At 46.3% G+C, this 14,438-nt stretch overlaps 1 protein-coding gene across 1 annotated transcript in view; it reads left to right on the top strand.

Annotated features, from left to right (window-relative positions):
- Nucleotides 1-799: 799 nt before the first annotated feature.
- Nucleotides 800-14,438, top strand: part of CEP170B (centrosomal protein 170B) — a gene marked incomplete at its 3' end in the record, with an annotated part of 42,553 nt that continues 28,914 nt past the window's right edge. The window contains 2 exon segments of the mRNA XM_008944004.1: nt 800-904; nt 12,876-12,965. Coding sequence (XP_008942252.1) covers nt 800-904; nt 12,876-12,965 — 195 coding nt within the window.

Genomic DNA, 14,438 nt, shown 5'->3' with positions numbered 1-14,438 from the left:
GTGTGGCCGGGAGCGTTCCCCATCAGTGCGGGCGCTGCCCACGCAGGTTGCAGCTGCCTGCTCCTCCTCTGTCCGTTGCGGGGGAGCGCGGGGTGCCGCTGGGGACTGCGGCCCGGCCTTCCTGGCCCGGCGGAGTAGCGCGGTTTGGGCTTTGGACCGGTGACAGAGGGAGGGAGGAAGGAAGGAAAGAAGGAAGGATTTCTGGGCTCTCAGCTTCTGCCGGTGTGGACGTGGGATGAGCAATAGGAAGGCTGTTCTCCCAGCACCGGTGTAACCGCTCCTGGGAGTGTTCCGTGAAAGGTTATCAGAGCTGGGTTGTGTCATCTTACTGATACGCTGGTCCAGATCTTTGATGATGGAAGAAGCTCAAGCTGTGATTCGTGCGCAGTGCTAGTGACAAGGAAGTGTTCTGGAAAAGAGGTCTCTTTCCCCCCCGCCCCCCAACCATATTTCACCATTTCATTGATTGGATTCAGCTGCATACTTCAGTTTTTAAACAATCCGTTTTTCAGACTCTTAGTCTTACTTTGCTGTGGGAATATTTCCAGGGCTGCAGAGCTCCTACAGATGCCACATGGGCAGCAGATCCTGGCACATGCTTCACAACTGCTTGTTGCCACGAGACATTTAAGACATGAACACAAAATGCAAGAGGCAGTGCTGGGTCCCATGGTGTGGGGAAGTTTGGGAACTGCAGCAGTGTGCTGGTGTACTTCCACGCTTCAGTAACGGTTCACCATGTGTTGTGTTTTATTTTTTTGTGTTTAGGATGTGTAAAGGTTAAGTGCCAAGCGCCAAAATGAGCGTGACTTCGTGGTTCTTGGTGAGCAGCACTGGCATTCGCCATCGGCTCCCGCGGGAGATGATATTTGTTGGCAGAGATGACTGTGAACTGATGCTCCAGGTAAAGTGGCTTTTTATGGTTATTTCTTCTGAAGATGCAGTAGGTGTGAATGTGACACTGGGGATCTGTGGAGATGATGTGTGATTTCTTCGCGTGACATCTTTTAAAACAAGCTTCATTTTTTATGTTGAGTCCGTGGTTCACTTGGAGAATTTGTATGTTTGTGAAAGTGAGATTTCTTTCATATTGCCATGTCATCGGATGGGTAGGAGCTATAGTGGTTGGAAATCAAACAGATTAACTATCCTGATGCTACCAGTAGTAAGCAAAGACACCATTCTGTCCTGATCTGTGATTATGCAGCTGTTTTTTTGGGGCTTTTAATACGTGAGCTGTTTACTAGTATGTGTGATTGGAATGGGGGCGGGGTGTTTCGTTCGCCTGCTTTTCCCTTTCAGTTTGATTAAATTGTCAGTGCTTGTATCTCTCACTTTTGGTTTCTTTTTTATCGTGGTAGGAAGTACTGATGTTTAGCAGAGAAACTAACTGTTTTGGTGGGGTGAGTAAGGTGGTGACCTCTCCCCAAAGTAATTGTGTTACTTGGGCAAACTTGGTGCTTCTCTTAGTGCTTCCCATAGCAGCATGTGTCTCTGCTGGACCTAATCCAACGTGTTTGAAGTGTTGACTGTGGTCTGATGTTTGGCAGCATAGTGTAATGGACGTCACTAAACCAATGGAGCTGGAATCTCGCAAAGAGCCTTTGACAGGAGCAGTTTAGCTCAGGAACTTATAGAAGCTCAGAATTAAATTAGTACTTCTGCTAGACCCATGCCGGGAGTCCTTCAATGCAAAAAAAAATTTGATTGCACCAGTTTGTCCCCCTTTTTCCCCTTTACAAAGTTGGCAAACGTACCTGTTGGTGGCAAAATTAGGAAGCTGCTTGCACAATGGGGATTCCCTCCTTATAATTTCTACTGCTGACCTGGTCAGGGGTATGTCCTAAATGCTTTGCTGATGATCTGCCAAGCAGGCTGTGTTTGTAGTTCCTACAGGGATTTTGTATGATATGTTAGCAGGAGGTCTGTTTGGGAGAGTAGCAGCTCTCACACGGGTTGTGCTTGGTGTTGTCTAGCTTTAATAGAACGTTAGTGTCCACTAAGGGAGAGTTTGCAGTGCTTGTCCTGCTCTGGTAGCTAGCGGGGAGTGGCCTGGCTGAGCTGCAGTGCTGGAGTCTGAACCGTACTCCTCTTCTACACCAGATCATTTGTTTGGGTTCTCCCTTGATTCACGCAATCTTTTGTTTCATGTTTCTACATGCCTAACTGATGAGGCATATAAAGGTGAGACATTAAAAAAGTTCTGATTGTTTTTTCCCTCTAAGTCTGCATTTGACTGCTCAGGAACTTGATTGCCATGTTTTCTTGTGACTTGAGAAAACATACACAGTGACTCTGGGTTCCAAAAACCACCTGAAATTTAGGATGCCCATCTTAATACCTTTTGAAGGTACATGAGGTTGGGTCTTTTTTTTACTGTCATGAGTTCAGCACTCTGAGAGTCACATGTCTTGAGTTGTGTACTCTAAAATAAAGTACCTAAATATCAGTCGTGGTTAAAATGCATTGCTTGTTTCTCTGCTTATTTATGGGGCTAACGGGGCAGTGTAGGTTGTGAGCCACTCCATACCACACAGAGTATTTTGTACTTCTTTGTACCTGAGCTGTCTTCTCAGTGTTGTGTGTGGACTAGCAACCTTGTGGCACTCTACCTTTGCCATGCTCTTTTCTGTAAGGTAAATGGATTGAGAGTCCTGGAGGAGCCAGTGGTATCTGCAAGAGTGAAATGGTTGTATCTGAGGCCTCATAGGTCATGGTATTAAAGGAGATTTTCATTTCTTCACCAGAGTGAAGACTCTGGATTATTTGTAAAAGCCAGATGCATATGTTTGTGGTGTGAGTTACATGTGACGCTTTATAAATATATTAGTTTACTATCTCCAGAAATTTCTTTTTTCCCAGGATCACATGTAAGGTTTTTTTTTGAACAGCACGTTATTTTCCTAGCCACTTGCTTGTAAAGATCTTTTCCAGAGCTACCTTGGGCTCCGAATGAGATGATTCCATTAAGACTCAATGCAGAAGAGAGAGACTGTGAACAGAGACTTGATATCCAAGCAAAATTGTGTGTGAGCAGATGGAGGATGAGATCTAAAAACAGATTTTTTTTCCTACTGTGACTGTCCATGTCACAAAATCGTTGTGCAGACTGGCACAATCACTGGTCCTGGGGAAGGCTTGAGAAGCAGGGCAGTTACCAAAGCAGATGGACAGAGCTCTTGTGACAGTCTCTGCACCTGTAGTACTTCTGTGGTGCTGACCCTGAAACTATATGTTCACTGCACAGTTGTTTTGCTTATATATTTCAAGATAACTTGTATTTAATCACTTGTAGTGCACAACTGGGAGCAAACTGGGAGTGTCTGGTGAATGGACTAGATGACCTGGTTGGTGTTTTTTCATCTCTAAGGTTGTTACTGCTTAGTGATCATGATACGTTTTTTTTCTTTGGTTCCCTCTTGAGATCTTCTATATTAGACTGTGTGGAAACATAGGACCCAGGGATAAGCCTTGTCCTGGAGACTTTGCAGTCTTGCCTTTCTCATTTTACTGTTTTAGGAGTGTTTTGTCTTTTAATTTTTTTTTTTTTTTTTTTTTTTGGAACGTGTTGTCTCAGGGTATTGGATCCCTAAACAGCAAAAAATGATGGCTTTTGTCACCAAACAATCATGCTTTAGTTTCACCCAGTTACTTATTTCATACAGGTACTAGATTTGCTGTTTAGTTAACAAAGAGGGGAGAAAAAAATAGTCTTTTTAAGCTTAAAATTAAGTAGGTTCAACAGTGAGGAAATATAATCTACCTTGAAATCTTCAATACCTACTAAGAGGATTAGAAATAGTTTAAATGTTTTTGCAGCACTGTAAATCTTCTAGTACAAGTAAATACGAGATTTACATTGAGTTTGAATGTCAATGGCTGGGTAAAAGTGCCATGTGCTTGGCATGATCAGGGTTGTTACACAGAGTCAAGGGCTCAGGTCTGCCCTTCTGCTGAAGAACAGTGCTTGATTTCTTTAGAAGTCTCACTGGATCCCTTGAGGTAGCAGTAAACAAAGCACGGGAGTATGGAAATCTAGACCTTCACTAACTTGCACTAGTGTGTTTCTTTTAATGTGAATCTTGGTGGTGCTAGGAAGCGATTCTCTGAAAAGATTTACTTGGTCCAAAACCCCTCTTATTTTAGGTTTAAAACATCATGAACAAAGTAGTTCTCCTTTCCCCTCCCCAAGATCCTTCTTTTGAAATATAGTTGCCATTTTTATCAGCTTTGATCATTTGCTTTATATGATGGGTATTTATTTACTCAGAGGAGAAACATTTGCAGACATAACATTTTCACTTACTCATTAAAACTTTCCTCTCTGCCCCTAAACAAAGTATCTTTTGCATTTCTTGCTAAATGTAAATATTTAACAGAAGGAAAAACAGGGTCATGATTTACCTGGTTTTGTTTGAGAGACAGATGCTTACTTAAAAATTTGGGAAAGCAAAATGTTAAACCAGTTGTCCCTTTAGTATTTCCCTCTCTTTAGGGTGATGTTTTAGGCATGCTCTTGTCCTACACCGGGTCAGTTTGTACACGAGTGTGAGTTACAGCAGGAGTAGGTGCAGATAGTGTAATGCTTTCTGTTTTAGGCCTTTGTCCTGTGTGCCTTTTAAGACAGCTTGACACTTCCCATTGTGAGATGCTGTTTCCAGGTGCTTATAACTCTGCTAAACTTTGTAACTGTTTGGGATGAGAGCTTATTTTCCAGGAGTCTGTTTTAGGCAGTGTGTTCTGGGTGCTGTCAGCTGCTGTCTTCATTGTTCCCTGTCAGCAACTCTGAGAAAAATGCCATTTTCTTAATGTAAACTATTTTAAAATATGCTTTACGTTTTCTTTGAAGTGCTGGTGCTGTAGAGCAGTGGGGGGTGTTACTTTTGAAGAGTGAACACCTCGGTCATAGATGATTCCTCCTCTCCTTAGTCAATAATCTAAATGTGTTTGACCAAGTTCCAAACCTCTGAAAAAAAAAAAGCTGAAGATTGAATGTGGTGGGGAGGGACCTGTCTGATACTCTGTCTTAAGTCATATTTCATCTGGGAGTGAGGTGGGTAAGAGGCTGGGCTGGAGGAAAGAATTGTTGCAGGTTGGGCAAAGAGGAACTAGGCGCATGTATGCACAAGGCTGGGGTTTGGGTGCAAGAGCAACTGCACTAGATTAGATCAAGGTACACCTAGCCCAGTATCCTGACTCAGAGAGTGGTCAAAGCAGCTGTCGAGGAAAGTGTAAGGACAAGCCAAGAGTGTAATGATACTTCCAGAGTACTTGCTCAACCTCTTGACCTGTGTTACAGGAAGCCAGAGGCCAGATCTCTGCATTTAGTCATTGGATTTCTACCCTATAAACACTCACCGGAAGATTAAGGTTTGGCCTTGCAGGGAGGCACCACAAGGAGTCTGTCGTTTGTGCAGAGTGACAGGAGGAGCAGCAGGACTTGGAGGAGTGTGGGGTGGTGCACACGGGGCAGAAGCTGTTGGGTGTGGGGAAGGTGGCCACTGCAGGGCACGAGGGCCGAGCAGCGGCTCCGCTAGGCCTGAGGTGGGGCCAGACTCGCCTTTAGCCTGGTGTCAGCAGATAGCTGTGAAAGCTACTGGCCAGGCATCTGTCACTGGCCCGTATGGGGCGTTGCCTGCTGCTTATGGCGTCAATTAGGTAGTTCAAGTGATAGGGGCTTGTGAGCTGAACGTACAAGTTCATTTTGCTGGTGAATCCGATAAATGGTTAGTTGATACTGCTCGAATAGGCATTTTCCTCCTTTTAGCTTGCTTTACTAAAAAGCTAGGGAATTACAAGCCTTCTAGGCACTGAAGGAACATTCTGATGGCTGCTAAGTCTAGTGCTGATAACTGTGGAGCAGTGAAGATTGCCTCTGTAACCCTGCTTCGGCCCCTGTGTATGAGGGCATGAAGATGCCATCTGTTACTGTGTCGATACCAGGTGATTTTTTTCCCTGCAGGATCTGCTCTGTGTTTGGTACACAGGATGCATGGTGTACTCCACAAGCAATAGTGTGATGGTGAAGTCTGTGTATGTGGCATCTGGTCAAATTAAGGTTTCACTGACCTGATGTATCCTACCTTCCCTGGGCTGTACTTGGTCTCCCTATGTCTCTCCTACGTAGTTTAGTAGGTGTATCCATAAACAAGTGTGAATAGGTGTGGTGTAGGTTGTCACTTACAGTGTTAGGCTGTGAGGAAGCAGATGGTGTGGACTTGGTAGATTATCTTTTTCCTGGTATTTCTAGGAGAATTCACTGCAGTGCAGAAGTCATATCTCTCCATCACTGGGATAATTCCTGAGTAGGGAACTCCCTGTAGAAGCCATGGGGAATCTCAGGTGCCTTTTGTGTCCCAACATCCTTCCTCACAGAACTGTGGGGTTGGAGTGGGAAGCCATAGCTGGGACAGGGCAGTGCCCCACTCATGCTGCTTTGCTGCAGTTATCCAGAGGGTGTAAACCAGCACCTAAGTTAGTCCCTGGGCGTTGGGAGTTGCTGAGAGTCATTCATTAGGTGTCACAAGGGAAGTAGGTGTCTTACAGGCAGAAGGGAAAGGATCTAGCCTTGGGAAGCCTCTGCTTTTTGACAGGTAGTGTTTCTAGGTGTCTGGGCAGCAGCTGTGGGAGGAAAGATGCACATCCCGTATTTCCAGGCCTAGAGTTGTTTTTTTGGCCCTTGCCTCTCCCATTGTTTTCTGTTAGTGTGCAATTGAGGGAGGCTTATGATGTGATGTCTGATGAAATGTGGCTTGAGGAGGCTGGAGGCACAGCAGGCAGACCTGGGGAGGGGAGTTCATTGCTGCAGGCAGGGTAGGGAGTGAGGTGATGGTGGCACTGCAGGCAGGTGGTTATTAGGGGTGAGAGGGCTGTGTGCTGCTGGCAAAGGGCTGGAAGCCTGGCCTTTGGAGGGAGGCTTTGTCACTCTCTGGAGCAGACAGGGAGAAAGGAGGGACCCCTTCCATGTCTGAGATCTGATCCAGGCACTAGCATGCAGCTTGGCTGTGCTACAGAAATTCAGGCTTCTGTCCCACTGAAGATGATGCTTTCCTGTGCCTCCTGGGTGGCCATGTAAAAGGAAGGGAAAGCTGGGGCATCTGTGGGCAGCATGCTCCCTGCCTGAGGTCAGGATCTGACCCTGGGGCACTTGAACTGGTGCTCCACTTTGGGAAAGGGAAACCAGCAAGCAAAAACACATTCTACCCTAAAATAACGGGTTAAGTTGTTACGGGAATTATGCCAGCCTCCAAATCCCTTTGCCAAGCTGTGGGGATTACAGTTTCATTTTCCTGGGGGATTTCTCTCTTTTGTTCAGTGCCTTATTTTTCGCATGAATACTCAGTCCCTAGTCCTGCCACAGATCCACTAAGCCCGTGATCTGGACTGCATCAGAGTGGAAGGCAGGAGCGAGCCTCTGCAGCCTGGGAGCTGTAAATCGACCCCAGCCCCAGGATGAGGTGGCTATGCCTGTTGGAGAGACATTTGTCTGCCGAGGCAGAGTCATTTGGAAACTGGCAGCACACACCCCAGGGAGCCATCGGGCTGCCTCCTGGGGGGGTGTCACGCTTGCCACCAGCCTGGGGCAGGATGGAGCGTGCACTGATATTCTGTACAAGTACTGAGGTGGCCAGTAGACACAACTCTGTGAAATGCATTGTGGTGAAAGGAGGAGACCCAGTGTTCATATCTGTCATTGAATACTCTCTGGGATTTTATTTCTGAGGAGCAAAAATCATATTTCAGGTGAGGATGGAAGGGGTTTTTAATTTTTTTTTTTATTTTTTAATTTGGCTTTGTCCATTTCCCTTCTAAAGTGGGACACTAGGAGAGGCCTGTATTTCCTTAGTGGGACACTTGTGCAGAGCACAGTACTGGCAGAAATGTAACCTGTTCACTATGGAAAGTATTTGAGCAAATGTTTATTGCATGCTGCCACCAGAATGCTGCAGTTATCTTGTGCCAGCCGTGCACAACAGACTGCAGTGAGGAACAGGGAAACTGCTCTCGTTTGTTTATTTTATCTCCAACACCACGATGCCTCACGGCACTGGCAGGGCTGAGGTCCAAATCTCAACCCCGAGCAGTAGGTTTTTGCCTGTGGTAATTCTCCTGGGAGAAGAAGCAGCATCTGTATCTGCGTAGACAGCTGACTGCGTCTGCTCTGTGGCCCTGTGGGGAAACACGGGCTGTCTGGCTGTGTTTTCTCCTCCTGCCTTCCGAAGCAGGTCTTGTTTCCTTGTGGGTTTTGCTTGGCATCTCCGTAGCTTGTGCTTTCATCCCGAGTGCCCTGTTCTGTGTATCAGACCCTTCACCAAACAAAGCTGTGTGTGGAGCATCTGCAGCACACGTAGCCAGCGTGTCCCATTCCTTCCTGGAGACCCCTGTGTGCTTCCAAGGCTGCTCTGGCTGCTCCTGTGCTAAGCAGGGGCTCTTGCTGATTTGATGCATGCAGCTTTGAGAATCATTGGCGGGCTGCCTGGTTGCATGACTGATAGGAGGCTGGTGATGCGAGGGGCTGGTACTGGCCTAGGACTGGCAGACCCAGAGGTGCCATTCCTGTCTGTGATTTGGACTATCTGTGTGGTACGATCGTGGAAGAAAGAAGAGCTATAAAACCTCTGTCTTCAGATACGTGCTGCGTGCGTGTCTTGTCTGCTGGGTATTTAAAACATGATGCACTGTAGATAGTATGATGGAGAAGCAGGACAGCCTTATATTAGGAAGTGATTTGAATGTCTAGAAATGCTAACCCTGGATGAGCTTCGTGTGGTAACAGATCAGTCTCCATGCTTTCCCTTCAGAGAAGTGTAAATGTTGTTAGTTAGAAAAGCACAGGTTGTGTTTTCCCAAGAGTTATTTCGTTTGGTGACAGGTCCAGTGTTGGGACATAGTGAGAATGGTGTGTTCTTCCTTCATTCCCAGCCTCTTGGACTGTAGTCTTATTTTTTGCCTCCAGATCACTTAGGATGGCATCTCCCTTCCCTGCCACCTTTTCTCCTTCTCAACCTCGTCTGGTGTTCTCCAGCTCTGGTTCTGCTCTTTGGGTCCAAGCAGAATCTCAGTGATCCTTGCCGTGGCTCAGGAGTGCTGCTTACCCCATTGCAGATGCTTTTATGCTGAAACAGATGAGCTACTAGGGTCTGCCGGTTGTTTTCTGCTTTTGATGTCTTCATATAGGCACTTCAGGGGTTTTTAAAGCTTTGGAAATTGTTTGGGGTTTGTTTTTTTTCCCTGCTCAGACCGCTGTGTGCCCTCCTAACAGATGGATCAGTCTTGCTCTTTGTGGTGGAGGTTGTGACTGATCATAAGCCAGGCTCAGTGTTTGGTGCGAGTGTCCATATAAGCTAGGGAGTCCTCTTATGTTTGTGATTCAATCAACTTCACTGCAGCTTTTTGACTCATAGCTGCCTGAAATCTTGCCAGTGGAGCTGCAGCCTACTGGGAGCTCTGCACCCATGGGCTGCTCTCTAACGTGAGTTCACTCAGGCTTCTCAAATTGCTTTCTGTGATTCAGTGGGTCATGCATTGGAAACCACTGGCTTGCTGAGCTGAGTGACTTCTGCAGACTGGTCTCAGGTTCTTTGCTGTTACCAGTCTGGAAACTGGTTACTCCTTTCTTAGGAAGTGGGATTGAGTCAGTCTGCTTCTCTGAGGACAAAGGCATGGTCAGCTGCGGGGTTCCTGCTGTCCCAGCCCGCAAGAGCGGCTCCTGTGCAATGAGACTGATGTTGAGACGAGCCACACCTCAGCTCCCAAGTAAGAGTGACCTTTGGCAAGTCTGCATCAAAATAAATAGTGTGATTTTAGTTACTTGGCGTTTCCCTGGAGACAGCCCCTTAGGAACTCCAGCTGCCAGTTCCTGTGATGTTCGCTGGTTGATCATAAACCAAAGTAAGAAAATTCCTCTCTTCTCCACAAAACCATGAAATTTCACAGAAGTGTGGCCTGTGTAGCAGCGTGCCATGTTCCTGATGAGCTCTTTACATTGATGCTGAGAGGTAGTATCGGGACGATACTTTTCGCATATTATTTTGACCCTGTCTTGAACACAGATTAAATTTCCTTGGAAGATGGGAATCTTTGTCACAAATTGGTTTCTGTGGTGACCTCTTCTTGGTTTTGTGTAGGGGGATATGCTGCTGGGATGCATCTTTGCTCCCTTATGGTGACCCTTACCTAGTTTGGGACCCCTGAGTGGCTGTAGTCAGCTGTTGTACAACACAGCAGCCTGAAGGCTGTGCTGACTTACATCAGGGTCAGCTCCAGGGCAAACTGAATTTTTGGGAGACAGCTGGTTTCCAGAAATAAACCCTTTTTGAAATGACCTGTGACTAGGTACCAGATAAAATTTACCCTCTTTTTTTTTTTTTTTTTTTTTTTGCCTGGTTTAGCTTTTTGGGGTGGAAGCATTTCTGGCCTTGGAAGGAGGTTAGAGAGATTGTCCTGCCTTTAAATTCTGTTAATCTTTACATGAGTGTCTGTGACATGCTATAAAAAGCTAAGGCAAACACTGCTGTTGCACCAGTTAATGGATGTTCCCTTACATCCCGTTTGGAACAGTGATGTCCACTATTTTGGGTAGCAGAGAGACCATGGAAGACCTTGCACCTGTACTCTATAGTCAGGTCCTCTGTGTGTGGTTGTCTTTGGGTGCAGCAGGATGAAATGTAGTTGTATAAATGCCCATGGGTGGAGAACCCAGTGGTTGTGGGGATGGACCTTGGGCAGGCAGGGCGGTGGAAGCAGAACCTCTTGCATCCTCCCACAGGATGTGAGGGACCACGTGGTAGGTCAGGTACAACTCTCCAGCTCATGGCCCATCAACTGCTGTGATACTGGAGGCTGCAGCTGGAGACACTCCCACCACCAGGGCTGTGTGCTGAGGTGCAGGAGCAGGGCAGCATCCCTCAACCATCCTTACCTGGACCATCTTCACCTCATGCTGCATGTACCTGTCGCAGCCTCTTGGGCAACTGCAGATGGGACTGAGGGGCTGCATCCAATGGGAAGAGTAACAGAGAGAAGCAGCAGCTTCGCACAGCAGGCGCTGAAGACCTGCCCGACCTTGAGGCAGGGGTCAGACTCCAAGTGTGGGGCCCGACTTTGAGGTGGGGGTCAGACTCCAAGCGTGGGGCATGCATGGGGTGAGAGGTTGGCCCGTGCCCTCCTGGGGACTGCTGCGCATCGCTCCCCTGTTTGGGGCTCGACGCAGCAGGAGGTACCAGCAGGGTGTCCCTGACCATGTTGTCTCTGCCTGTCCCACCAGCTGCTCTTTGGAGAACAATTGCTGTTGAAGCAGCACCGTCTGCAGCAGAGCATGGAGCGCTGGCTGGTTTTTCAGCTGGGACTCACGTGAGCTGGCACCTTGTGAAGTCAGCAGTGTGTGGATAACTGTAGCAGTGAGGCAGCTGGGGGCTCGGGGGCACCTGCCCCTCTGCTCACGGTGGCGTGGCGTGAAGGGCATGAGGGACATGGCAAGGTGGAGGGGCAGTTTTCTGGCCACGTGTATGCTTGCTTCATCTTGGTACTTCAGGGTTATTTCGGAGAACAGGTCTCCTGGGCTGACATGTGCTCTGCAGGGGGACGAGGTGCCATTTTTCAGCTGTTGGGATATTATAGATGTGATTGACATTGGCTGAGACAGAAGAAACTCCTGCAAATGTTAGGAGCTGGGCTGGAAAAAGCCTCTGTGTTTTCACCAAAGAATTGCCCTGAAACAGTCTTTGCCTCTGTATGCTTGCAAGGAAGTAGATAATGGCTTGCTGAGAACAGTGTTGTGGAAATCAATGTGTTTATACTTGGGAAGAGGGAAGGACTTTTCACCAAGAACTTGTTGATTGATGCCCAGGAAGTGGGGGGAGAGGATCAGCTGATTTAGAGCCTGGCTTGTCTCCCTGCTCTGGTGGAACCTCCTACCTTCCTTTGGCCTGAGATACCAGGCAGGTCTTGGTGTCATGTGTGTGCTGAGGGAGTGACCTGTTCCAGTGACCGCCTGAGGTCAGCTGCGGCAAGAATTCAGGTTACGAGAGTCGGTAGGTCTAAATATGGACAGTCTGGAGTCTTTATAGCTGTAACACTTACACCATGTTTCAAAATTGAGAGATTTTGTTCTAATGCTTCTTTCTCAGGAGTCTGACGCTGTTTCTGCTGAAGTGTCATACTCTGTTTTGAAGATAAAGTGCATTTGGTACTTGTGCATTGTTGCTAAGCCAGTAGCACTAAATCACTGTTTGATTCAGTGTTCTCAAACCTAGCTTTAAATTTGAATTTTCCTAGAGTTGCTCTCTTTCTCATCCCAAGGTTACTAACCTTCCTTCAATTTGGAAAACATCCTAGAATTTAAATCAACTCCAGGACGTGATCCTGGGAACAGTACAATCCAAATGTATTCACAACAATGTACAGCTTAAGAAAATGATTATTTTCTCTTCGAAAAATAGGAAGAAATCATCCCAAATGGGAATATCTGCAGTCATGAGGCCTCTGGCTTCAGCTGGTGAAAAGCGGAGCTCTTCTAGTTTGCACTGGCTGAGATCCTACCCCCCAGGCTTTCAGTTGGACTGTTTTTTTTTTCAGTGTGTATTGATATAATTTATTGAAATTTTTATGTAGTCTTGACAGCCTTCAGTGTTTTTATTTTTTTCCCCTCTCCATGCAAACAGCGTATTGTCTTCAGTGAACTGTTTAAACAACTGTGGAAGTGTTTACTGTTTATCCTTTGGTTATTTATAGTAGTAAATAATACATAATCCTCCCTTCTTTTCACCTCTCTTCCCCTGCCCCGTACCAAGTTAGTTTACTGCCTGTGCGTTGCTGTGGCTGACGGTGTCCCCTGTGCCTGAGCAGTCTCACCTCTGTTGTGCTTCCCTTGCCAGTCCCGCAGCGTCGATAAGCAGCACGCCGTCATCAACTACGACCAGGAGAAAGATGAGCACTGGGTGAAGGATCTGGGGAGCTTAAACGGCGTAAGTACCAAACGTCACGGCCCTGGGAGGCACACACGGTGCCTGCTGAGTCTGCAGGAGCTTGTGGGCTTAATTTTACTGTTAGACCCTTTTGGGTCACTGCAGTTGTTGGCAGGAGTTAAGCCCAACACACACATGAGTATTTGTGAGGCCTGAGATGGAGGCTATGTAGCATCTCGTCTTCGAAGAAGAAAGCTTTGGGGAATATTGTATTTACTTTTCCCTTTCTTCTGGTGTCCTTGCAGAATGCTTCAGCACCCACAAAATCATAAAGCCTCTTGCAAAAGAGGAGGAAACAAATTCAGCCTCCTTTTGGGGATGTTAACACTACACTGGTGACGACTCTAGAGCAGCTGTTCAGCATGAGCAGGGATGACCTTTTGGCAATTCCATTGTCATTGCATGGAGTGATTTATGGGATGATGAGACATTTAATTTCTTTGGGGAGAAACTATTTAAGACCACCTTTTTTTTTTTTTTTTTTTTATAATAAAAATTGCTCTTCTGCCTGCCTTAAGCCTGGTTTGTACGAACACTGAGTGATAATGTGAGCCCGGAACAGAGCTGAATGTGTCTGAATTTTAACCCTTGCTCTGGTCTTGATTCATGCAGTGCTGTTAGGCAGCTCAGTGAGGGCTTTGTTTGCCCACCTGAATTCTGTGATATTTAAACACACCATCATAGTTAAAACTGTCCTGATGCCTCTAGTCTGGCTGTTTCTTCATACCAGCAGAGCTATGCTAGATTCACAGAATTATCTTCCCAATAGGGGTTTTACTGCAGCCATTTTTTTGGGGCATAGAAGCAAAAGCCCTCCACCGTTACAACCACAAGACAAACCCAGAAACTTGTACAAAACCAGCAGCTAAAGCAGACCTCAACTGTTCTGCCTCTTATGGCATCTTAAAACAGCAAGAATGAGTGTTAATCCTTCTCAGGCTCATAGCTGAAAGCATAGAGCCCTGCTGAAATGGGAATATGTCCAGTAACTGGTCTGGGCTCTAGCTGGATCTCTGCTTCAAAACCTGTGGTATTTAACTCATGGTGGCAAAACAGCAGCTGAAAACTGTGCTTGCAAGAGAGGGGAGGCTTGTACCAATAATTCTTTTCATACACATGTTAATCATAGACTTGCACTCAGAGGGCCAGTGCAGTAAAAGGGGTTATAGCAGTGCCTGTCTTCTGCAACTGGTCAAACACACTTCTGATGGAGAAGACTCTTGTGGCCTAGCTGATTGGTTGATTTTTTTTTTTTTTTTTTTAAATGAAAGAAACATGGGTCCCTTATTTTAAAATCTTTATAAAAACTTGTTTCCCCCTCTGAAACTGCAGGGATCACTTCAGAGTACCTTGATTTTAATTCAGTTTTCAGAATTTGCTTTTATTTCCTACTTGCTTTATGGCTAATAAAAAATGCATTATAAGGCTTTGTTGGATAACCTGTTTCATATTAACTGTCAAAATGTTTTGTAT

Source organism: Merops nubicus, unplaced genomic scaffold, assembly GCF_000691845.1.
Source record: "Merops nubicus isolate BGI_N331 unplaced genomic scaffold, ASM69184v1 scaffold27527, whole genome shotgun sequence".
Taxonomy (NCBI): domain Eukaryota; kingdom Metazoa; phylum Chordata; class Aves; order Coraciiformes; family Meropidae; genus Merops; species Merops nubicus.
Note: the sequence above shows the minus strand (reverse complement) of the source record. Positions and strands in the feature narration are given on the sequence as shown.